This window comes from Mustela nigripes, chromosome 6 (genome assembly GCF_022355385.1).
Source record: "Mustela nigripes isolate SB6536 chromosome 6, MUSNIG.SB6536, whole genome shotgun sequence".
NCBI lineage: Eukaryota > Metazoa > Chordata > Mammalia > Carnivora > Mustelidae > Mustela > Mustela nigripes.
The window spans coordinates 63,890,075-63,913,032 of NC_081562.1; the positions used below are offsets into that span (position 1 = coordinate 63,890,075).

The following is a 22,958-nucleotide window of genomic DNA, read 5'->3' on the forward strand; positions in this document are numbered from 1 at the left end:
TATTTTCTTTTTTTTCAAAATTATTTTCTTACTTAAAAAAGAATCTTTATGATAGTTACTGTTTTCATAACATAACTTCACTTATCATTGCCATTCTCCTTCCCAGAAAACAGACTAAGCAGTTTACTGAAGGTCACATGTAGCTTGGTTTATATTTTATAAACTAAATATTTATATCCTATATTTATGTTCAGAAACAGAACAGCTGAAGATTCTCCATGTTATGAGGATATTGAAGCCTCTTTATTACAGAAGACACTTTGTACACTAAAAGGAATTTCTTTCATTCCATTTTATTTTCCACAGCCTTTTTTAGAGAGAAGGAGTCAGTCCCAGGTTTTGACTTTGGTGAGTCTTGGTATCAATTTTTTAAAAAGATTTTATTTATTTGATGGGCGCCTGGGTGGCTCAGTGGGTTAAGCCGCTGCCTTCAGCTCAGGTCATGATCTCAGGGTCCTGGGATCGAGTCCCGCATCAGGCTCTCTGCTCAGCAGGGAGCCTGCTTCCTCCTCTCTCTCTCTGCCTGCCTCTCTGCCTACTTGTAATCTCTCTCTGTCAAATAAATAAATAAAATCTTTAAAAAAAATAAAAATAAAAATATTTCATTTATTTGAGAAAGAGCATGCATAAGTTGGGGAGTGTAGAAGGAGAGGGAGAAGCAGACTCCCCATTGAGCAGGGAGCCTGATGCAGGGCTTGATCCGAGGACCCCGAGATCACGACCCAAGCCAAAGTTAGACACACAAATGACTGAGCCACCCAGGTACTCTGAATCATCATTAATTGACAGAAGGAATGGAGGAAGAAGAGATAGTCTGGGAGACATATAAGGAGTGCAAGTTAGAATACATTGAATTTTAACAGCTTGTGGTAAAGATTTCCTATAGGCACTTGAAAATGTTGACCTGGATGATTAGACTAGAGATACATATTTGGAAGTCATTTAATATAGGTGGTAGTATGAGCTGTGGAGAATAGTATGTAGAGGAAGAAAAAATGAGCAAAGATAAAACCTGGTGGAAAACATGGTATGGGGAACAGCAGAAGAGAAACCCATGGAGGTAACTGATAGTAAGTTCCCTTAGTAACTGCCCAGTCCATAAGAATTGGTAGAGAAGAGAGAATACGACCTTGGATATGAGCAGCTGAACTTTCCAACCCCAAATCTTTTGGGGAATCTCACCAGTCATTGCTGCTATTACTATACTGGTCTTGTGGAGTATAGTTTTCTCTTTACTGCACTGGTCTCTCCCAAAATACTCAAGAGATGATAGAAGAAAATCATAAATGGAAGTAACATAGCCAGTTTAGGAAAATATCTGTGTGGCTGCTCTCACTTATTATAGAATCAGTTGACCCTTTGGGGCCCTTTACAGAATTACGTTCTTTTCTAGGGCTGCCTCCTTGCTGAAGTAAAGATTTGCTTCCACATGGCAGAAATTTCCTTTTTCCCCAAAAGTGGGGAGAGTCGTTAGGCACATCTGAACTGCTTTATACTCTAGGCTCAAGGGAATAAGAGAGAAGAGTTTCTTCTTCATACCTAAGTTTGATCTTCCATGGTTTCTTTTCATGTCATGAGGTATTTTTTCCCAAGCTGTTTAATAATGGCAGTGCCCACCTCCTTCAAGTGAGAAAATACCCTTTACTTACAAGGGTATGATCTTAGTTTGTGGACCTACACAAGTAACCATCTTGGAATATATTAGTTCAACAAAGGAATAAGATAAATACATACTAGAGCAAAAGACTCTTGCAATAATGATTGAATATAAAAGAACTTAGATTGTTATCACAGAATATAGGGAGCAAGGAGATTCAAGTGTCACATGCTCTAGAAAGCCCAAGTAGGGTGAGAGCTGAAACAGTGTTTAACTTTTTAAATTATATTTGAAAGTTGGGGCACCGGTGTGGCTCTGTTGGTTAAGCATGTCTGTCTGCCTTTGGCTCTAGTCATGATACTTGGGTCCTGGTATTAAGCCCCAGGTCGGGCTCCCTGCTCAGCAGGGAGTCTGCTTCTCCCTCTCCCTTTGCCCCTCCCCACCACATGTGGTCTCTTTGTCTTTCTCTCTCTCTTTCAAATATATAAAATCATTTTATAAAATGATTTATTATAAAATTTTAATAAAATTTAAAAATTTAAAATAAAATAATAAAATTTTATAAAATATATAAAATCTCTTTCAAATTATATGAAATCTTTTTTTAAAAGATTTAAACATGAAAGTCATTGACATGTAGGAAAAGAATTAAACATTTATCTGGTCTTCCTATACAAATGAACTCCTGGGTAATGAAATAGAATGCTAGACATTATATGCTTTCTGATGGAAGTATATAGCCACACCCTTTGCCAAGTAGTCTTGGCAAAAAAAGTTAAACCTGAATTTGGTCAAGCTTCTAGATCAGTACTATCCAATAGAAGTTTCTGTGGTCATGGAAATGTCTGTACTCCCCTGTCTAATATGATAGCCTCTAGAAGTGTGTGGTATGCAGCTGAGAGCTGAATTTTAAATTTTATTTCTTTTTAAGTAATTAAAATTAAAATTTAAATAAACACTTTAGTGGCCACTTTTTTGTACAGTGCAAGTCTTTATTACCAGTTAGAAGACAGAGCATGTTAAACCATAGTATGGGGATGCAATCAGCAAAATCCAAACTGTGGGAAACTCTGTCAAGTACTTCAGCAAAGAAACCCCAACGTGGAGAAAAAGAGACATGGAGGGGATGTCCTAAGATTGAAAGAGATATAAAAGACATATCAACAAATTACAGTTTATGGATTTCAGTTGGGTCCTCATACAAACTGTTAAAGAAAATAATGACAGTTATGAGATAATTGGAAATTTGAATAATGGTTGAATGATATTAGGAAATTATTTTTTAGGTATCGTAATGGTATTATGGTTGTCTTTTTTTTTTTTTAAGATTTTATTTATTTGTCAGAGACAGAGGGAGAGAGAGCGAGCGAGCACAGGCAGACAGAGAGGCAGGCAGAGGCAGAGGGAGAAGCAGGCTCCCTGCTGAGCAAGGAGCCCGATGTGGGACTCGATCCCAGGACCCTGGGATCATGACCTGAGCCAAAGGCAGCTGCTTAACCAACTGAGCCACCCAAGCGTCCCTATGGTTGTCTTATAAAAGGAGGGGAGCAAGCCATTGTCTTTGAGAGAGACACATTGAAACATTTACTTTCTGTCCTCTGAAGCTATGCTTACACTTACTAAACTTAACATTAATAACCTCTTTTCTTTTGGCAATAGTGACTTTAAAAAAAACTTCTTACATGGAGAATTTTGAACACATACAGAGGTAGCTAGAGTAGTAGTATCCTGCTTCAAAAATTATCAATGCATTGTTTCTTCTACCCCCTACCTCAGTATTATTTTTAAGCAAATCCCAGCTATCATACGATTTTATTTAAAATATTTTATTATTCCCAAAAATATAGATGTAGTAGTGATCCCAGAGGGTACTTGCACCCCAATGTTAATAGCGGTAATGTCCACAATAGCCAAACTGTGGAAAGAGCCTAGATGTCCATCAGCAGATGAATGGATAAAGAAGATGTGGGGTGTGTGTGTACACACACACACACACACACACACACACAATGCAATATTATTTAGCCATCAGAAAAACCAAAATCTTGCCATATGCTACATACGACATGGTTGGAACTAGAGGGTATTATGCTAAGCGAAATAAGTCAATCAGAGAAAGGCAATTATCATATGATCTCACTGATATGAGGAATTTGAGAAACAAAATGGAGGATCATAGGGGAAGGGAGGGAAAAATGAAACGACAAAATCAGAGAAGGAGACAAATCATAAGAGACTCAATCTCAGGAAACAAACTGAGGGTTGCTGGAGGTTGGGGGGGTAGGGATAGGGTGGCGGGGTGATGGACATTGGGGAGGGTATGTGCTATGGGGAGCTCTGTGAATTCTGTAAGACTGATGAAACACAGACCTGTACCCCTGAAACAAACAATATATTATATGTTAATTTTTAAAAATGAAAAAATAATTTCAGTATATATGTTTAAAAAGTAAAGCCTCGGGGTGCCTGGGTGGCTCAGTGGGTTAAAGCCTCTGCTGTCGGCTCAGGTCATGATCTCAGGGTCCTAGGATCGAGCCCCGCATCTTGTCTGCTCAGGGGAAACAAGAGCCTGCTTCTCCCTCTCTCTCTGCCTGCCTCTCTGCCTACTTGTGATCTCTGTCTGTCAAATAAATAAATAAAATCTTTTAAAAATAAAAAATAAAAAAATAGTAAAGCCTCATTGTTTTTATATTACCCTGAAACAATTCTCAAACCCCCTAAATTTTAAATAATTCTTTAATTTTATTAGCTTTTTACTTAATTTTGAATTCCCACTTAGGTTCATAGTTTATATCTAAATAAACAAACACAATTCTGTTTATAAACAGTTCCACAGTACATTTTATATTCACAAAGTGACAATGTAAAATGCATAGAGGTATGAATTGTGAAGAGGGATGGCATAAGAGTGCAATCTGTACACATTGTGAATTTAGCCAAAAGTAAAGTAAGGTAACATGAAATTTGTCAAGTTGATAAATGTCTGCAAAAATATTTGTGATGTAATGGGAAAACTTCTTTAAAAAAAAAAAAAAAGGATATGGGAGGAGTGACTGGATGGCACAGTGGTTTAAGCATCTGCCTTCAGCTCAGGTCATGATCTTGGTCCTGGGATCAAGCCTCACATCAGGTTCTCTGCTCGGTGGGGAGCCTGCTTCTCCCTCTCCCTCTGCCTGCCGCTCTGCCTGCTTGTGCTCTTTCTCTGTGTCAAATAAATAAATAAAGTCTTAAAAAAAAAAAAGAGAGAGAGATGGGAGTAGAAACTACTCTAAGATCTTCTATAAAGCTTTTTTTTTTTTTTTTTAAAGATTTTATTTATTTATTTGACAGGCAGAGATTACAAGTAGGCTGAGAGGCAGGCAGAGAGAGAGAAGGAGGAAGCAGGCTCCCTGCCGAGCAGAGAGCCCGATGTGGGGCTCGATCCCAGGACCCTGGGATCATGACCTGAGCCAAAGGCAGAGGCTTTAACCCACTGAGCCACCCAGGCACCCCTTCTATAAAGCTTTTTAATTGAGACAACTTGAATTGTAGAGTTTGTGAGAAATTGGATATGAGCAGCCGAGCTTTCCAACCCCACATCTTTTGGGGGATCTCACCAGTATTGCTGCTATTACTATACTGGTCTTGTGGAGTATAGTTTTCTCTTTACTGCACTGGTCTCTCATTTCTTACAGCTGAAAACTACTTGTCTGCTATAAATATTTTAATGGCAGGTGCCTTCTTTTGTTCCTGAAGGCAAAGGGTAGCTCTCTTATTGTCATTTTAGCAGAGACTAAGTTTTTAGCAGTAGGGAAGATTTGTTTTATACTGTATAACATGCAGCATCAAATAATAACATTAATATGCTTTCCCAGAAATACATTGCATAAATGATCCTCATGTAAGACAGGCAAGAGAATGAGGTAAAGTGAATAACTGCCCAAGTAATATTTACTTTGAGTGTTCTGAAAGAACATAGTGAAAAAAGACTTCCTAGGGATAGGAAAATTTTTTTTCTTTAAAATAACCTCTTATTAATAAAACATAAATTTTTAGTATTTGAAAGATTTCAAACCATCCAAAATTTTTAAAATTCTGAAAAATACAAGAATTCCACAGAAATACATACTTAGTTCTTGTCTCCTTTATCTGGGGTAGATGAGATACATGGAGTATTAACTTACCACATGTGTGCAGTGTAGGGTAAAGTTTTTTGTGTTTGAGAGTTGTACCTATTTTGCAACTACATTTGTACATAGAACTTAAAAAATCAGCAGATAATAAATCTCTAAAAATATACTTGGCATATGTTTTCCAAAGATCTAAACAAAAATGCTGAAAACTGTATCTCCCATTGCCCTTCTAGGTTGAGAGTTGAGGTATAGAGGTAGGCTGGTAGAGTGGAGGGGAAAGGCAAAGTCATAATATGAGGCAACTACTAAAAATCTTTTTTTAGAAGCCGAAAATACCTAACAAAATATTGTTATAAAGAGGTTTAAAAATTTGTTTATAAGCTAGTATTAGCAACTTTCCTTTTTTTCTGAATCTTTAAGTAGAAAGTAAAAATAAATTAACCTCTAAGGCCTAGAAGCAGTGATACCTCAGTAGAAATGAGCACACCTGGAACCCAGACCTTGGTTTCTAAATCCATTCTCCATTTAAAGGATTGAGGAATCCTTAGAGAATGGTTGATTCTAGAAGGGGGCAGGAAATATATAAGATGAACCTAGAGCATATTATAGTGCTGGAAAGTAAGGAAGTGCTAAATACAAAAACAATGCGTAGATAGGGGTATGTCATAGAGACAGAGGAGCCAAATGAAAGAGTTCCCAGATGTTAAAAATGGAATGATTTGAGCAACAAGATAGAAGTATATTGGATTATGACCCAAAATACAAAATAAATATCCATAAGCCCATAATGATTTAAATAAATTGTTAAGTAACATAGTAATTGGGGAAGAGAATCGAATCTTCCTGACAGAAGAATTCCAAGTAATTTATGTAAATTCTCCACCCCAGCTTTTCCTTTTTAAGTGTGAGCTAGGTATAGTGATTTTCTTTTAAAAATTATAGTATGGAAAAGGAAAGAAGAAGAGGAACTATACAGTAGAGAAACGCAACAAGCACTATCTCAGCCAGGTGATCTAGGTGAACATCAATAATGAAAAGTCATGTTGATAGTATGTAACTTGATATGATGTGATAAAAATGGCACCTTACCTCTATGATCTTCCTCCCCTGAGCCTAATCCTTAGAAAAACATCAGACAAATTGCATTTGAGGGACATCCTATAAAATAGCTGACCAGTACTCTTTAAACTGCCAATGTCCTCTTTTTCATGGCACCTCAGAGGTGGTAGGCTGCTTTAAAATGAAGCTACTTCATTCTTTAGAATGAAGCTTTCTTCATTCTTTAGAATTCTTTAGAATGAAGAAACTTACTGAAGTGGACATTAAATACAAATTTCATACCTCTTACGAGAAGCATATGGCCACAGAAGTTGCCGCTGTTGCTCTGAGTGAAGAATTGGAAGGGTTATGTGTTCCACATAACTGGTGGCAATGACAAACAAGGCTTCCACATGAAGCAAGATGTCTTGACCCATGAGCGTGTCCACCGCTGCTGAGTGAGGGGCATTTCTGTTACAGATCAAGGAGGATAGAGAAAGAAAGCCACAAATCTGTTCGGGGTTGCACTGTGGATGCGAGTCTCAGTGTTCTCAGCTTGGTCATTTTTAAAAGGGAGAAGGATATTTCTGGACTCACTGATACTACTGTACCTTGTCACCTCAGGCCCAATAGAGCTAGCAGAGTCTGCAAACTTTTCTAAAGAAGATTATCTACCAGTATGTTGTGAGAAAGTCCCTAACAAAGAAGGAAAGAACCCCAGAACCGAAGCACCCAAGATTCAGTGTCTTGTTACTCCACATATCCTGCAACACAAATGTCAGCATATTGTTCTGAAGAAACAGTATACTAAAAAAATAATAAGGAAGAGCTGCAGAATAGGCTAAACTTTCACCAGGAGAATGAAGGAGGCCTAAGAACAGATGGCCAAGAGATGGAGGCTGTCCTCTCTGAAGGCTTCTACCTCTAAGTAAGTCCAGTCAAAAACGAGATTTTCTAAGAAGAAATAAATAAGGTCAGACATTAGAAAACAAAACCAAAAACTGTCAAGTGTCATCTAAAACAAGGAAAGTCAGAGAAACTGTCACAGCCAGGAAATGCTTGAGGAGACATCATGGCCGAATAGAGCATGGTGTTTTGGATGGGATTCAGGAATGAAAAAAGGACCTGAGGTAAAAACTCAGGAAATCTGACTAAAGTATATACTTTAGTTAATAATAATGTATAAATACTGTTTCATTAATTGTAACAGATATACTGTTCTTTTTTTGTTTTAAGTAGGCTCTACACCCAGCATGGAGCCCAACTCGGGGCTTGATCTCATGACTCTGAGATCAAGACCTGAGATCAAGAGTCAGACACTTAACCTGACTGAGCCACCCAGGCACCCCACAAATGTACTATTCTAATGTGGTATGTTACTAATAGGGAGTACTGCTTGGTGGGGATATAGAAACACTCTGAACTATCTTACCAGTTTTTCTGTAGGTCCTAAAACCATTCTTTTTTTTTTCTTTTTAACATATAATGTATTATGGTCTTAAAACCATTCTAAAAACTAAAGTTTACTTTTTAAAATGTTAGCCACGAAATCTAAGATTCAAAGAGAATAATAAAATTCTGATCAAGTGATACCACAGGAGACAATCATATAATAATCATGTTTTTATGTTTTCTTTGAAATAAGGTAGGTATCAGGTTCTAATTTACAAGTAATATGAATTGAAAAAGAAATTAAACATTCTAAATAAAATGGGCTAATTTTGTTTCTTAAATTGCATTTCAGTTTTCATAAAGTACAATATAAAATGTTAAAATCAATCATTTTTAAGTATTGGTACTTAAGTAAGTCTTACAAACTCTGGAATATATGATTCAGACCAGAGAATACAGTTTACATTCATTTGTCCACTTACTTAACAAACTTTATTGAACATGTGTAAGAATGTAAGGATGAAGAATATGTTGAAGAGCTTAAAATCTAAAGGAGGAGATAAAATTTAACAGTTTTAATATGATATGGTAAGTAGATAGCAATATGTATAGGAATTATGAGAACACAGTTCCAAAAACTTAACACTACTATTTCCTTTTTCAAAAATGTGGAGGGGAGAACATTATATTCATTCATGTATGCTAACCACGAAAAGGAGAAGTGCTTTGTCCTGAACTTTACCATCAAGGAATATTTTTATTTTAACACATGAGCTAATAAATATTTAGTACAGTGTTTATACAGCAGTGGTTCATTTAAAAATTAAGCTCATGGAATTTTAAAATGTCAGGCCATAAAAATTATCATTCTAATTTGTGGATTTTAAGTTGTATTATAGAAGAAACTCCTTACTTTTCCTTGTACATGTCAAGAAAGTTTTCCCAAAGTTTCTTCTAAGGAGAATCTTAAAGACTTGTAGGAGCCTAGCAGACAGACAAGGAGGGAGCTGTGTAATAGGCAGAATTCTAAAAATGTTCCCCCAAGATTCCTGTCTCCTCTTTATTTAGTCAGACCAATATAGGTAGTGCTGTTAGCCAACCATGAAATAGAGTAGATTGGATTATCCAGGTTTCCCCAGTGTGATCCCATGAATCCTTACAAGAGAAACTCAGATTTGGCAGAAGAGATTTGGTAGAAAGGCACTCAGAGGATTCCAAGGATGAGAAGAGTTCATCGTGTCCTTGCCAGTTCAGAGATGTCAGGGCTACATGTCCGCCTGAGATGTCAGGCTACTCCCTGAGAGTAGGTGCAAGGGGCAGCCTTGCTTATAGCTAACAAGGGAATAAGGACCTTAGCCCTATAACTTCAGGGAACTGAATTCTGCCAACAACATGGGTGAACTTGGAAAGGATTCTTCCCCAGAGCCTCCAGAAAGGAAGGAAGTCCTTAACAACAGGATGGTTTCAGTACTGTGAGACCTGGAACAAAGGAACCAGCAGAGCCACTCTATGCCCAGACTTCCGACCCACAGAAACTATGAGATAATAAATGTAGGAGTTATTTTAAAGTCACCAAGTTTGTCAGAATTTATTAAGGGAATAGTAGAAAACTATCATGTCTTTAAAAGAGGGGAAGCTGTGTGGAGCAGTTGGTTGAGCATCCGACTCTTGGTTTTGGGTCAGGTTGTGATCTCTGGGTCATGAGATCAAGCCTCATGTTGGGCTCCACACTCAGATTGGGATTCTCTCTCCCTTTCCCTCTCCCCCTCCCACTCGTGTGTTCACACAACGCACACTCTCCCTCTCTCTCTCAAATAAATAAATCTTTAAAAAAGAAAAAAACTATTATTTTTATCTAGGAAGGAATACATCCTGGGTATAGGAGGCCTTGCAAAGACCCAGAGAGCATGGTACTTAAAAGGGAACTGCAGGTTATCTGGCATGGCTCAAGTACAGGGTGTGTAGAGAGCAGGGGAGTCTCAGAGATTGGAGCTGGAAATGGAGGGCTGGATCATGGTGTGGTCCTCAAGTGCTGTTTCAGGAAATTGGACTCTAGGTGACAGGGGACTAAATTTTAAGATTGGTACCTTAGTTTACTTTGATTTTCTGAGGAGATAAGATAAATTCCTTTATCTCTTTCAAATTTTGCTCAGACGTCACTTTCTCAGTGAGAGACCCACTCTGACCTCCATGTGTAATATTGCAACCTATGCCCCGTACTGCTGACTTTCCTTACTCTGTTATTTTTTAACTTTCCATTGTACTTTTTATCTTCCAACATACTATATAATTTTTTAAAGATTTATTTATTTATTTATTTTACAGAGAGAGAGATCACAAGTAGGCAGAGAGGCAGGCAGAGAGAGAGGAGGAATCAGGCTCCCCGCTGAGCAGAGAGCCCGATGTGGGACTCGATCCCAGGACCCTGAGATCATGACCTGAGCCAAAGGCAGCGGCTTAACCCACTGAGCCACCCAGGCGCCCCCAACATACTATATAATTTATATTTATTATTTGTCTCCTCTGAGGTAAACTCCATGAAGGCAAGGATTTTTTGCCTTTCTGTTCCACTGTTTGTTCCAGTTATTTATTGTTGCTTCCAAACTACCTCAGAATTACCAGGTTAAAGCATAGTCATTTATTTAGCTCACAGTTCTGCAATTTGGGCAGAGTGTGATGAGACCAATTTGTCTCTGCGTTGTTGACATAAGATGAGTAGTTTGACAGGGGTCCAGAGGACCAACTTCAATGTGGCTTACTCCCTGGCTGGCAGGCAGGCTGTATTGCTTACTATTGGCTGGGACCTCAGTCTGCCTTGTGGGCTAAGACCCTCAGTTTCTGTCCTTATGGGCTTCTCCAGAGGATGGATGGGCTTTCTGTAGCTATACTCTAAGGGCCTTTGGTCCAAGAGAGCAAGGTGGAAATGTGTGGCACTATTTATGACTGAGCCATGGAAGCCATTTGCTCAAGGCCTTTCCAGGGTTAAGGACCTGGGACAGGGACTGTACTTTCTTTCTTTCTTTTTTTAAGATTTTTATTTATTTATTTGACAGAGATCACAAGTAGAGAGGCAGGCAGTTGGGGGTGGGGGAAGCAGGCTCCCCACTGAGCAGAGAGCCTGATGTAGGGCTCCATCCCAGGACCCTGGGATCATGACCTGAGGTGAAGGCAGAGGCCTTAACCCACTGAGCCACCCAGGCGCCCCGGGACTATACTTTCTGATGAAATTTTAAAAGCTCATGTAGGACAGGAGATATTGTTGTGGCTATTTTTGAAGAATGCAGTCTGCTATTCTATCTCAAGAGCCTAGAATAGTGCCTTGGCTCATAGAGCTTCAAAAATACTTGAGTGAAAGAAAAAGAAAGGGGCAGAGAGAAAAGAGACAATGAGATATGAATTAGGGGAGTTTAATGTATAGTGTATGGCAGGGAAACAAGTTAGGAAGCTGAAGCAATATTCTGAGTCTGGCTTGAGGTTCAGTTAACAGTGTAGCTATTAAAATAGAAAGGAAAGGCTGATTTGGAGGGATATTAAGGAAGTATAAATTGCAAAATATAGTGACTCTCTGAATATGGAAGGAAAGGAGATGGATTCAGGTCGGGGGAGAGGAGAAGTCCAGAATCTAAAATCTAGAAATCTAGCATGACTTCTAATTAAAGATCCTGGCTAAATACCAGATAATACTCTGAGCACTAGGGTGAAAACAGTAAATTTGAATCCCTTTTGATGGGATTACTTTTAGTGTTAACCCTTCTTTTAAAAAAATAAAATTTAAAAAATAACTCAGGGCTTTGAGATCATCTTGAGGGTTTTCTTCTGTGTTTGTCCTATGGTGGGAGGAAGGAAGACTTTGTTTTTCCTATAAGGAAGAGAGAAATTCTACTCTCCCCTCCCATTTTTAATCCTTGGTTTTAGTTTTCTGTTAATTTTGAAAACTTCAGAAAGTGGTTAAAATGTTTTTCCCCCCACTATAAGTGACATGACTTTTTTCTTAACTTTTTAAAATACACTAGACAGTAACTCTGGGAATCACAGCCTTGTGTGGAACTGGGAAGTTCCTCATCATCTGACAGGTCCCACTGTCTTCCTCTGAGGATACATGGACTATGATTTTATAGGTCTGTGCTATCCCCCAATTCCATTTAAGAACTGGAATCCAAGCAGTTCATTTTAAAGCCTGAATGTTCTAGCTAACAGCATATTAGGGGAGGGCCTTCGGATAAAAGTGTGTACTGATGAAGCGACTCAGAGGCCACTTTTGCTTAGCAATAGTTACATCAGCCGCAGAAAACTTCAGGTGATTGTTGGAATAATAATGCTTCTGTTTGATTCTTAAAGGAAGAGTTTCTTTCTTGATGAATCTTATTAACATTTTTTGCCCTATTTTGCTCATATTATGATAATTCCATAGACCAGAGGTAGGGGAGCATTAGTAAAACACATGTATCCCTTGTGTATTCCTACGTTGTGATTTATATATTTTATTTAGAGAACTTTGTTGATTTCTTATGCAGGTTTTTTGTTTTATTTTGTTGAAGAGGGTAAGAGGGAAAAAGTGGCATTCTTGTATATGTCCCTTGGTATCCCTGTATAAACTAAACTGTTACTTGTTTCTGACTCCTTGTAAATTTGTTTTGTTTTGTTTTTTGTTTTCTGTTTTTTTGGTGAGAGTATTGGCAGCAAAAAGTAATGAATGGAAACGAAGGGAAAAGTCTGTGTTAGCGCTGAGCAAATAACTGCTTCTTTGAGTCATACAGCAGAACTGTTTCAGTTTGAATCATCTTAGAAATCTAGCACTATAGTGTTACTTGTCAGCTATGGATATTTTAATGGCAGGTGCCTTTCTTTTGTTCCTGAACGCAAAGGGTAGCTCTCTTGTTGTCATTTTAGCAGAGACTAAGTTTTTAGCAATAGGGAAGATTTTTCTTATACTGTATAACATGCAGCATCAAATAATAACATTAATATGCTTTCCCAGAAATACATTGCATAAATGATCCTCATATAAGATAGATCTCTAATAAACTAACATGTTATTATGTAATCTGTATTTTATGTATGAGGAAACCTTTGCTCAAAGAAGGTATGATTTGTCCTAAGCTACTAGAGAACCCAGGGTATTTCAACTAGAACTAGAACCTTGTTTTCTTGGCTATGCTTATTATTTGAAAATCGCTGTTACATTTTTCAGAAAACTAAAATCATTTACTAAGCACTGATAAACACATGGTACTTACTATTTACCGAAAAATTATAGACCCTTTCCTCTTAGAGGGTCTTATAAAATCAGTTACAATACTTCGATGACTTTTTAAAAGTTTTTCTTGTTTCACATTTTACTAGAAAAGGGATAGGATGTAAAGCATGGCTTAGAAGCCAAGCTATGTTTATTTCTCATTATCAGAGGACTGTTCATCTTGAATTCATTGCTAAGGTTATTTTTGCAAATAAATAAACCTGGTACTACGTTCTATGCTTGGTGGTGGAATGCATAGTGCCTGATACGAATTTGTGTGGTCTCTGTCCAGTCCTGGCACAGAACTTCTAGAACCGTGGTGATTTCTTAAGTAATAGGAGTGTTACCCTATTGTAGTAAAGATGAGCCCCTAGATAGCTTCAGGATAGGGGCTGGTTACCAGAGGGTCAGCCAGGCCTCTAGGGAAGGGAAGAGGTTATAGAGATTTGAGTTCAGTCACATGGCCAGTGATCAAATCAGTCCTGTGTATGTAGTGAACCCCATTAAAAACTCTACATATCAGAGGTTCCTGGGTAGTGCAGTCAGTTAAGCCTCTGACTTTTTGTTTTGGCTCAGGTCATGATCTCAGGGTCATGAGATGGAGCCCTAAGTCGGACTCTGCACTGACTGCTTGGGAATCTTTCTCTCTCACACCCCTCCCCCACCTAAAGTAAATAAATAGATCTTTAAAACAAAAACCAGCTCTAGATACCAAAGATTAGTGGAGCTTCTTGGTTGATAAACACATTGTATATGTGTACGGTGGTGGCAAGTGACAGAACCTGATTCCACAGGAGAGAGCAGGAAAGCACTACATTCCCTTCCAGACCTCACCCTGTGTGTGTCTTTTGTCTGGTGCTCCTGATCTGTAGCTCTTGTAATGAAACCGCAGTCAGAAGTAATAGTGCTTTCCTGAATTCCATGAGCTGTTCTAGTGAATTATCAAACCTGATAGTCATGGAAGCTCCCAGATGTATAGCCAGCATGTCAGAAGAGCTGGTGGGCTGGGGACCTCTGAAGTCAGAGCAGTCCTTTTGGGGTCTATGCCCTTTAACGAGTGATATCTGTCCCACCTCCAGGTGATGAGTGACAGAGTTAAATGCAGGTGCCTCCACTTGGGGTTGAAACAGTAACTGTGTTGTATACGCTTGGTTTCCAGTGAATAAACTTCAGTAATTAAAGTATATTTTAGTGTTAGCTAAATACAGTATGGCTCTTTAATTTTAGTATGATCAAGAATGAAATATATTGTGAATTTCTTAGAAATTCAAAACTTACTAGACTGATGTTGATGTACTTTTATTAATATCTTAAAACATATTTTTAAGATTACCAGGGTTCACAGTTTCTTATTGATGATTCCTTCTCAGTAGGGTCTATGAATTTTCAGAGATCCCAGCTTCTTTTACTTGATTCCTTTTATGACCAGCCACTTAGACCTGCAAGATTGCTAACTAGATTTAGAAGTTATGTTTTTGAAAAAAAAAAAAAAAAAAAGAAAAAAAGTTATGTTTTTGGAATGCCTAACAGGCCCTTCATGGGTTAAAACCTATAGCCTTAATTAACAGCCTAGTTGTGGGTATACAGCTGCTTTTATGAAGGGTAGAGAGCATCCATTTAAAAAATGGTCAAATTCTGTCCTGTATTTAAAGAACTGATTTATTTATTTATAGGAGCACAGTAAAAAGCAATCTAGAAAGTTACCAAGAAATAGAAGGCAAAATACAGTCGGGGACTAGTATCATGGTGAGAAGGTCAAGAAAAGAGAACTCAAATAAAAAGTAGGGTAATCAGGGGCGCCTGGGTGGCTCAGTGGGTTAAGCCTCTGCCTTTGGCTCAGGTCATGATCTCGGGGTCCTGGGATCAAGACCCACATCTGGCTCTCTGCTCAGCCAGGAGCCTGCTTCCTCCTCTCTCTCTGCCTGCCTCTCTGCCTGCTTGTGATCTCTCTCTGTCAAATAAATAAATAAAATCTTTAAAAAAAAAAAAAAAAGAAAAGAGTTAGAACACAAATAAAAAGTAGGGTAATCAGGGGCGCCTGGGTGGCTCAGTGGGTTAAGCCTCTGCCTTTGGCTCAGGTCATGATCTCAGGGTCCTGGGATCGAGCCCCGCATCGGGCTCTCTGCTCAGTGGAGAGCTTGCTTCCCCTCCTCTCTATCTGCCTGCCTCTCTGTCTACTTATGATCTAGGTCTGTCAAATAGATAAATAAAATCTTTTTTTTTTTAAAGTAGTGTAATCAGAAACACATAAATAGTTAACTGCTCTAAACAATAACCCAAACTCTCAGTGGCTTGAGATGGTAGAATTTTATTTCCCATCTGTTGTATAATCTAATATAGGCCAAGGTGGGAGGGGCTCTATTTTGAGGCATTAGGTGACACACGTTTTCTTCCATTATCGGACCTTCCTGTCTTTTTAAGGTCCCATTTCATTTGCATTTAGTTGATGGGTGGCAGAGGACAGACAGGTATGTGCCTCAGCCTGGAAGTGATACACGTCACTTCGGGTCATATTTCATTGGCAACAACTAGAGCTTTGGCCCTCACCCAGATGCAAGGATATTGGAAAGGAGAGAACATGGATGTTGGTAAGCACCTGCAATCTGTCACAGATCCAGAATCAGTTATAGCTGAACAGTGGTGCTGAGATGATTGGCGTGGCTTATCCAAATGAGAATGGTTTGGGACCATTTCTAGGAGTACCAGAGGAGGGGAGAATGTAATGGAGAGAATGTAGTTTCTAGTGTCATGCATACAGCCTTACAAGGATAAAGTAGGTAAACTGTGTGCGAGGGATAGAAAGAGTGCTTACCTGGGGAGTACAGTCTGTATCAGCCATACATAGCATATGGAATGGGCAAAGTCAGCTCTCTGTGGAAGCACTGGGAAGGCAGAAGAGGAGAATGTGAAATCCTCAGAGGCACTGGACTGCATTAATCCTAGCCACAGCATTAGTCACTGTGCCTGGTACAGTGTAGGCATTCTGGATATATTATTTGAATGAGTTAATACCTCTTTTCTTAAAAAAAACAAAAAACAAAAAAAAAAAAACCTTTCCCTTCCATATTCTCCACCAATATAATCCATTTCTCGTCTTTCCAGCAAAACTGTGCTAAAGGGTTATTTATACTCTCTGCCTTACTTCCTCTTTTTGAATTCTTTCTTGGAACAACTCCAGACAGCTTTTCACTCCTACCACTCCATAGACATCTCTTTAAGGCCACCAGCGACTTCCATTGTCAACTCTCCTTGTTAAAAACATTTTCTTTACTTGGCTTCCATGCTGCCCATGCTTCTGGTCTTTCTCTTTTCTCACTGATTGTACTTTTCATTTACTTTTTTGCCTGTTTTTCTTTCTCTTCCTATCCTCTTAATGTTTATACTTGAGCCTCCCAGGAACCTGACCCAGGCCTTTCTCTCTCTCTCTCTTTTTTTTTTTTTTTAAAGATTTTATTTATTTATTTGACAGAGAGAGATCACAAGTAGGCAGAGAGAGAGGAGGAAGCAGGCTCCCTGCTGAGCAGAGAGCCGATCACAAGTAGGCAGAGAGAGAGGAGGAAGCAGGCTCCCTGCTGAGCAGAGAGCCCGATGCGGGACTCGATCCCAGGACCCTGAGATCATGACCTGAGCCAAAGGCAGCGGCTTAACCCACTGAGCCACCCAGGTGCCCTTCATCTACATTCATTTCCTCGGTGATCTTACCCAGCCCTGTGATGTTAAATACCATCTATTTGATGCTGAATTTTCTAATGTCCCCTGAATTTTATTTTTTTTAATGATGTATTCCTTTTTTCTTTTTATTATTATTTTTTTAAGATTTTATTTATCTATTAGAGAGAGAGCACACACAAGCAGAGGGAGCAGTAGGCAGAAGGAGATGCAGGCTCCATCCCAGGACCCTGGATTATGACCTGAGCTGAAGGCAGACCCTTAACCAACTGAGCCACCCAGGTACCCCAGCCCCCAATTTTTAAATTCATATTTCTAAATGCTTGCTGAAAAATTTCACATGGATATCCAATATGCATGACAGACTTAATATATCCCAAAGTGAATTTTTTTATTCCAGCTTCCCAGCCCTCCAGCAAAAACCCTCTCCTTGTGCCTTGTTCCTCATTTCAGTAAGTAACTACACTACTCATCCAGGTGCTCAGACTAGAAACTAGTACCATGATTTCCTTCTTGACTGACTACTCCTTTCTCTCACATCTAATTTGTTAGCAAATATCTCTTACGTCTTCAAAATATATTTAGAATCTTACCACTTCTCACTACCCTGACACTGTTTCCCTGATCCATACCATGATCATCTCTTGCCTAGATTATTACAGAAGTCTCCTAATTGGTCTCTCCATTTCCTTTCTTACCCTCTATAGTCTGTTCTCGTAGCTGCCAGAGTAAGCTTGTTCAAGCTTGTTAAGTGTTTAAAACACTTCAGTTACTTCCCTTGAAGAAAGAGCTTACCATGGTCTACAAGGCTCTGTCTTACGTGGCCATGGTAACCTCTCTGACTTAATTTTCTACCACCTCACTTAAATAAACTGTACTGGCCTCCTTGCTGCTTCTCTGTCGTGACAAGTTCATGGATGCCTCAGGGATTCTGTACTTGCTGTTTCCCCATCCCCAAATACCCTTTTCTGAGATGACCTCTTATGTAGAATTGAGAGCATACCCTGAAGCCAAACTGTGTAAGTTTAAATTTTAGAGTTGTCTGACCTTGGGCAAGCTATTTAACCTTTTTATGCCTCAGTTTCTACATCTGGAAAATGATAAAATAGTAACTACTTTATAGAGTAATTGTGATGATGAAATGATTTAATATATGTAGAACACTTAGAATAACACCTGCTGTATAGTAAGCACCATGTGTTATCTGTGAGGATTATTGTTACTTCATCAGGTCACCTTAAATATAACCTGCTCAGAGATTATTTAAATCATGGTAGAATCATTAGAATGAATCATGAATATGCAGCCTCCTGGGGGATCTGTTTTGAAGAGGACAGCTCACTGTGATGTAGAGACAACTCATGTGTAGGAAATGTATTTCTGTGAATGTCACAGGAAGTACACCTTCATTTTTTTTTTTTTTTAACTAACATGTGGGATCCCCCTGCCCCAGGTTCCCTTTCCCTAGTCAGTCTCTCTTACAGGATCCACTGTTGTCCAGTATTCCTTCTACAACTCTAGCTCATGTCAATTTAGACAGGGGTCTATGGAGACAGACAGTTGGGGACCTATAGTGATAGACATAGGAGGGAGAAAAACTACCTCACCACCACATCCTCCCTTCTTCGCCTCAGCATGGATTTCATAGGGAGCATTTATAGTTCTTCATTTCCTCCTCTCACCTTTATCAAAATACTGAGAAAAAATTATTGATTCTAAGTTTTCTGTCCACCATTATCTCTGTGCACCCACGTGTGTGTGTGTGTGTGTGTGTGTGTGTGTGTGTGTGTGAGAGAGAGAACTTTCCCTTTAGAGAGAAAAGGAACAAAATTTTAAAAGGACAGGACAAAAGAGATTACCTTTTAACTTCCCATCTGTTTTCATTATTCCTATCAGCAAGCTTTCTTTAAAACATCTAGATTTCTGTGGTATCACAACACAGGAAGTGTTGTGAGGCCTGCCCTTGTTTTGTGGAGAAAATACCTAGGTCAGACACAGGCCACAATGGAAATGGATTACGAGGGCGGGAACTCATTGAATCCCTAGGAGCAAGTAGGTTTAGAGAAAGGGGATAATGGGACCGCTCCGGCTGAGAAATAGCTGCAAGGTTCACACATCTCACAAATCTTTCTCCACTTGGAACCCCACTCACAGGCTATTGAAATTCTCGCCAGTGGCTTGGAGCTTGAGGGTACCAACTCCCAGTGCCAACTGAGAGGAAGCATAGGAGTCACCAAAAAAACAGATCTTATGCTCCCAGCCACGGTGAGAACTGGTGTCTTCTTGGTATTCTAACATCCTCTACAAACATAGTAGCAGACTCTGTATTATAACATATTTTAGATGCTTTATGGGAGTTAAATTTTTGGAGCTCAGTCCTTCTAGAACTACCTAGTATATTAGGTAAAAATATCTGTTACATTTCTTTTTTAGTTATACATTATGTTTTTAAATATATGTGCTATACAGTGGGCTTTGAAATCCAAATTTGACCTAATGGTGATTCACGTTATAACTTTACATGAAGCAGATGCTCTTATTTCACTGGAAATTCTCTGAAATATTTAGATATCATTTATTGGACTTTGGTAATCTGGAGGCAAGGATAAAATAATTGAATATCTAAATCTACTAAAAAGATCTTTGCTTATATATAATTCTATGTAAGTTGACCTGAACTAACTTTCATATTTTTTCCTTTTTTTTTTCCTTTTTCTTTGGTAAAACAAGAAACGGGAGCTATGTGAAGTAATTGAACTATTGGTAAATATTCCTAGTGATACCCTAAATGCATCCAAGAGTTTCTACCTTAATCAGGGCAAAATGCCTTTAGATGAGAGCTAGATAGGATTGTTAGACCAGATAATGGATTAGTTTCCCTACTTTGTATCTCATTTTTGTGAGAGTGATAATCATTGTCAGTTGTAAAGTTGATACTTGCTTTTTTCCAGATGGGGAGATTTTTGTGTCATGGCCTAATACTTCTCCACTCTGCTACTTCTGTACTCTAATGAGTAGTTATTCCTATAAACTAGAAAGGTAAAAAATATGTATAGTATATATTGAATGAGTGAGGTCTGCTTCTCGAATTCTTCCTTACTAGTCCCAGTCATAACAATTCTTTGCATCCCAAAAGTGTTCAGTATCCTAGAGGGAAGTATATTGACTTGAGTGCCCACTGGGGCACTCTCAGGCAGTGACCTTGCACACTGCTTGGGTGTATGTGTGGGGGCTTTTCCAAGGTCTGTTTTGGTCCATCTATACCTGATGGTAAATGTCAGTATACTATCTGGCTGTCTGGAAAGATCCAAATAACCTCCTTGGTGATTTCAGGATGTCTTTGGCCTTTTATAGTGGATCATTTAGTTCCTTTTTCCCTTTCAATCCAGGAGTTCCATAGGCTAACTTCCCCAGTTCTTTGTCTTTGTTATTGTTTTGTGAAGGGAGAGTGTACATAGGTTCTGCAAACCCTGATTGGAATATAGAACTCTTAGAATATCTGTGGGCACATATCCCCCCAGAGTAGAAGTTTAGCCTTTGTCCTGAGATCATTCAGATCTTTGAGGTATAGATAGGAAGATTCCCTGACTATTAGGATCCTACATCATCATTATTTCGCTCTTTAAAGAGAATATTGGATGTCTAAAAGTTGTAGACAATTGGGTAACCTATTCAGAAGTTTTTATACTCTTCAAAATTGCAGAGTTGTAGAGAACTAGTGTGAATTTCTTTATGTCCTTACTGTGGTAAACTGCCCTCCAAGAGTTGATACTTCCTAGTCAATAACACATGAAGGTATTAAGTTGATTAAATGGAATCTCAGTACAGAGCCTGTTTCAGTTTGTGTTTGCATACAATGATTTCTAAAAAGTAGATTACTTACAAATTTGGATATAATATGATTTTGTCTTTATCTTACATATTGGAACGCTTTTTTAAAATTTATTTATTTATTTTTAAAGATTTTATTTATTTATTTGACAGCGAGAGAGAGATCACAAGTAGGGAGAGAGGCAGGCGGGGTGCAGGGGGCAGGGGGAGCAGGCTCCCTGCTGAGCAGAGAGCCTGATACGGGCCTCGATCCCAGGACCCTGAGACCATGACCCAAGATGAAGGCAGAGGCTTAACCCACTGAGCCACTCAGGCACCCTGGAATGCTTTTTAAAACAGAGTTGACTTTTAGAGGAGTTTCAGGTTTTAGAAAAATTGAGAAGATAATAGTGTTCTCGTATACCTCATACCCTCCCCATCCACACAAACACAGTTTTTCCTGTCATTAACATCTTACCATAGTATATTTGTTAGAGTTAACAAATCAGTTGATACATAATTGTTAACTAAAGTCTATATATATCCTATTCAGATTTCCTAAGTGTTTACTTGAAGTCCTTTTTTCTGTTGGTGGCTCTCGTCCAGTATACCACATTATATTCCGGTATCATATCTCTTTAGGCCCCAGTTGGCTGTGACTGCTTCTCAGACTTCCCTTCTTTTTGACGTCCATGATAGTTTGGCAAGTATTCACCAGGTATATTGTAGGTTGCTTCTCTTGGGATTTGTCTGATGTTTTCCCCCAGATTAAAGTAGAGCTATGGGATCCTGTGGTAAGACTGCTTAGCTTTATAAGAAACTGCCATGCTGTCTTTCAAAGTGGCTGTACCAATTTGGATTCCTTGTGTTGAATGAATGAATGAGAGTTACTGTCACTTCATGTACTTGTCAGCATTTGGTGTAGTCCATTTTTTTGGACTAAAGCCATTCTGATAGGTATGTAGAAGTTGGGATGTAATTTTTAAAATTGGTCATTTTGTCTTACTATCTTATTTGACTATGGAAACATTAGCTTTCTCCTGATACTTCTCTTCAAATCATCATTGAGAAGAGTATATGTGCTTTTTTCCCATATGAATAACTGGTACAGATGTTTAAGTAGTATTTCACTTCTTACATTAAAATACAATTACCCATTCTCTATGCCATCTTATTACTAATAGCTTATAAGCTGCATACTGTTGGTGTTAAGCTACATTCCATTGATGTTAATGCCTGCCTTAGGTTTATTGCTTTTGTTTAATTTGTTATTCTCATTTTCCATTTTTCAAAGTCATTTTGCTTTTGTGTTTGGTTTCATTGTTTATAAAGTTTTTTGTTTCTGTTACATTATGTAGTTTTGTACCAATGGCTAGAAGCAGATCGTCATGGCAAGAGCCAAGATGCTGCAAATACGACTTCAGGTAAAAATAAAAATTAAATTAAAAATGAGGTTTAGAAATCACTATTTTAAATCACCCCAAGCCCATCATAATTGGTTTTTTTCCCCCAGTTTCGTTTGGGCAAAAATAGGTATTATTTTATATTTCTTTTCTCTCATCTGCATCTTAATTTTTTTAAAGACCTTATTTGCTTCAAGCCTTGAAAAAATTATTCACTAGTCTTAAGCTCTCTTGGCAGATATATCCTATTTTCTTCAAAGGAAAGGCTGAATTGCAGCTTAAATTTAGTAGCAGATTACTTGGCAGTATTACCTCGAATTAAGTTTATATATATTTGTAGTGAGGGATATTAATATTTTCCCAAGTTTATAATCTTTATTCATTTCAGGATAGTGTTTAAGAGGTGGATTTTAAGTTGAGTAAAAAATGCTTATGTATCATATCAGTTTCCTGGGAACCCAAATTCTTAGACTGATTTCATTTCTCCTGCTACATCCTAGAGTAAATTCTAAATTAGAAGTCATTTATAATATGGGTTTAAAAAGGAGAAGACTAGGTTTTTCCCCTCACCTCTCATCTCCAAAAGGCATCATCAGGATTCTCTTCTTTGGTAATAGTAGTGATAACTATATCCACTCATGTCTAAATCCTTAACAGTGTTATCAGAATTTCTACATAATTGGTTCTTCCATGAATTTACA

The 22,958-nt window shown here is 38.3% G+C and overlaps 1 protein-coding gene across 2 annotated transcripts in view; it reads left to right on the forward strand.

The window, feature by feature from the left end:
- DENND5B (DENN domain containing 5B) overlaps window positions 1–22,958 on the forward strand; it is a 201,393-nt gene that overhangs the window by 63,303 nt on the left and 115,132 nt on the right. The window contains exon 2 of one of the 2 annotated variants that reach the window (XM_059402699.1): window positions 22,213–22,278. The exons of the other annotated variant lie outside the window; for it this stretch is intronic. Within the exon in view, the coding sequence (XP_059258682.1) occupies window positions 22,213–22,278 (66 nt within the window). The remainder of the gene's footprint in view (window positions 1–22,212; window positions 22,279–22,958) is intronic. 2 annotated transcript variants of the gene reach the window in all.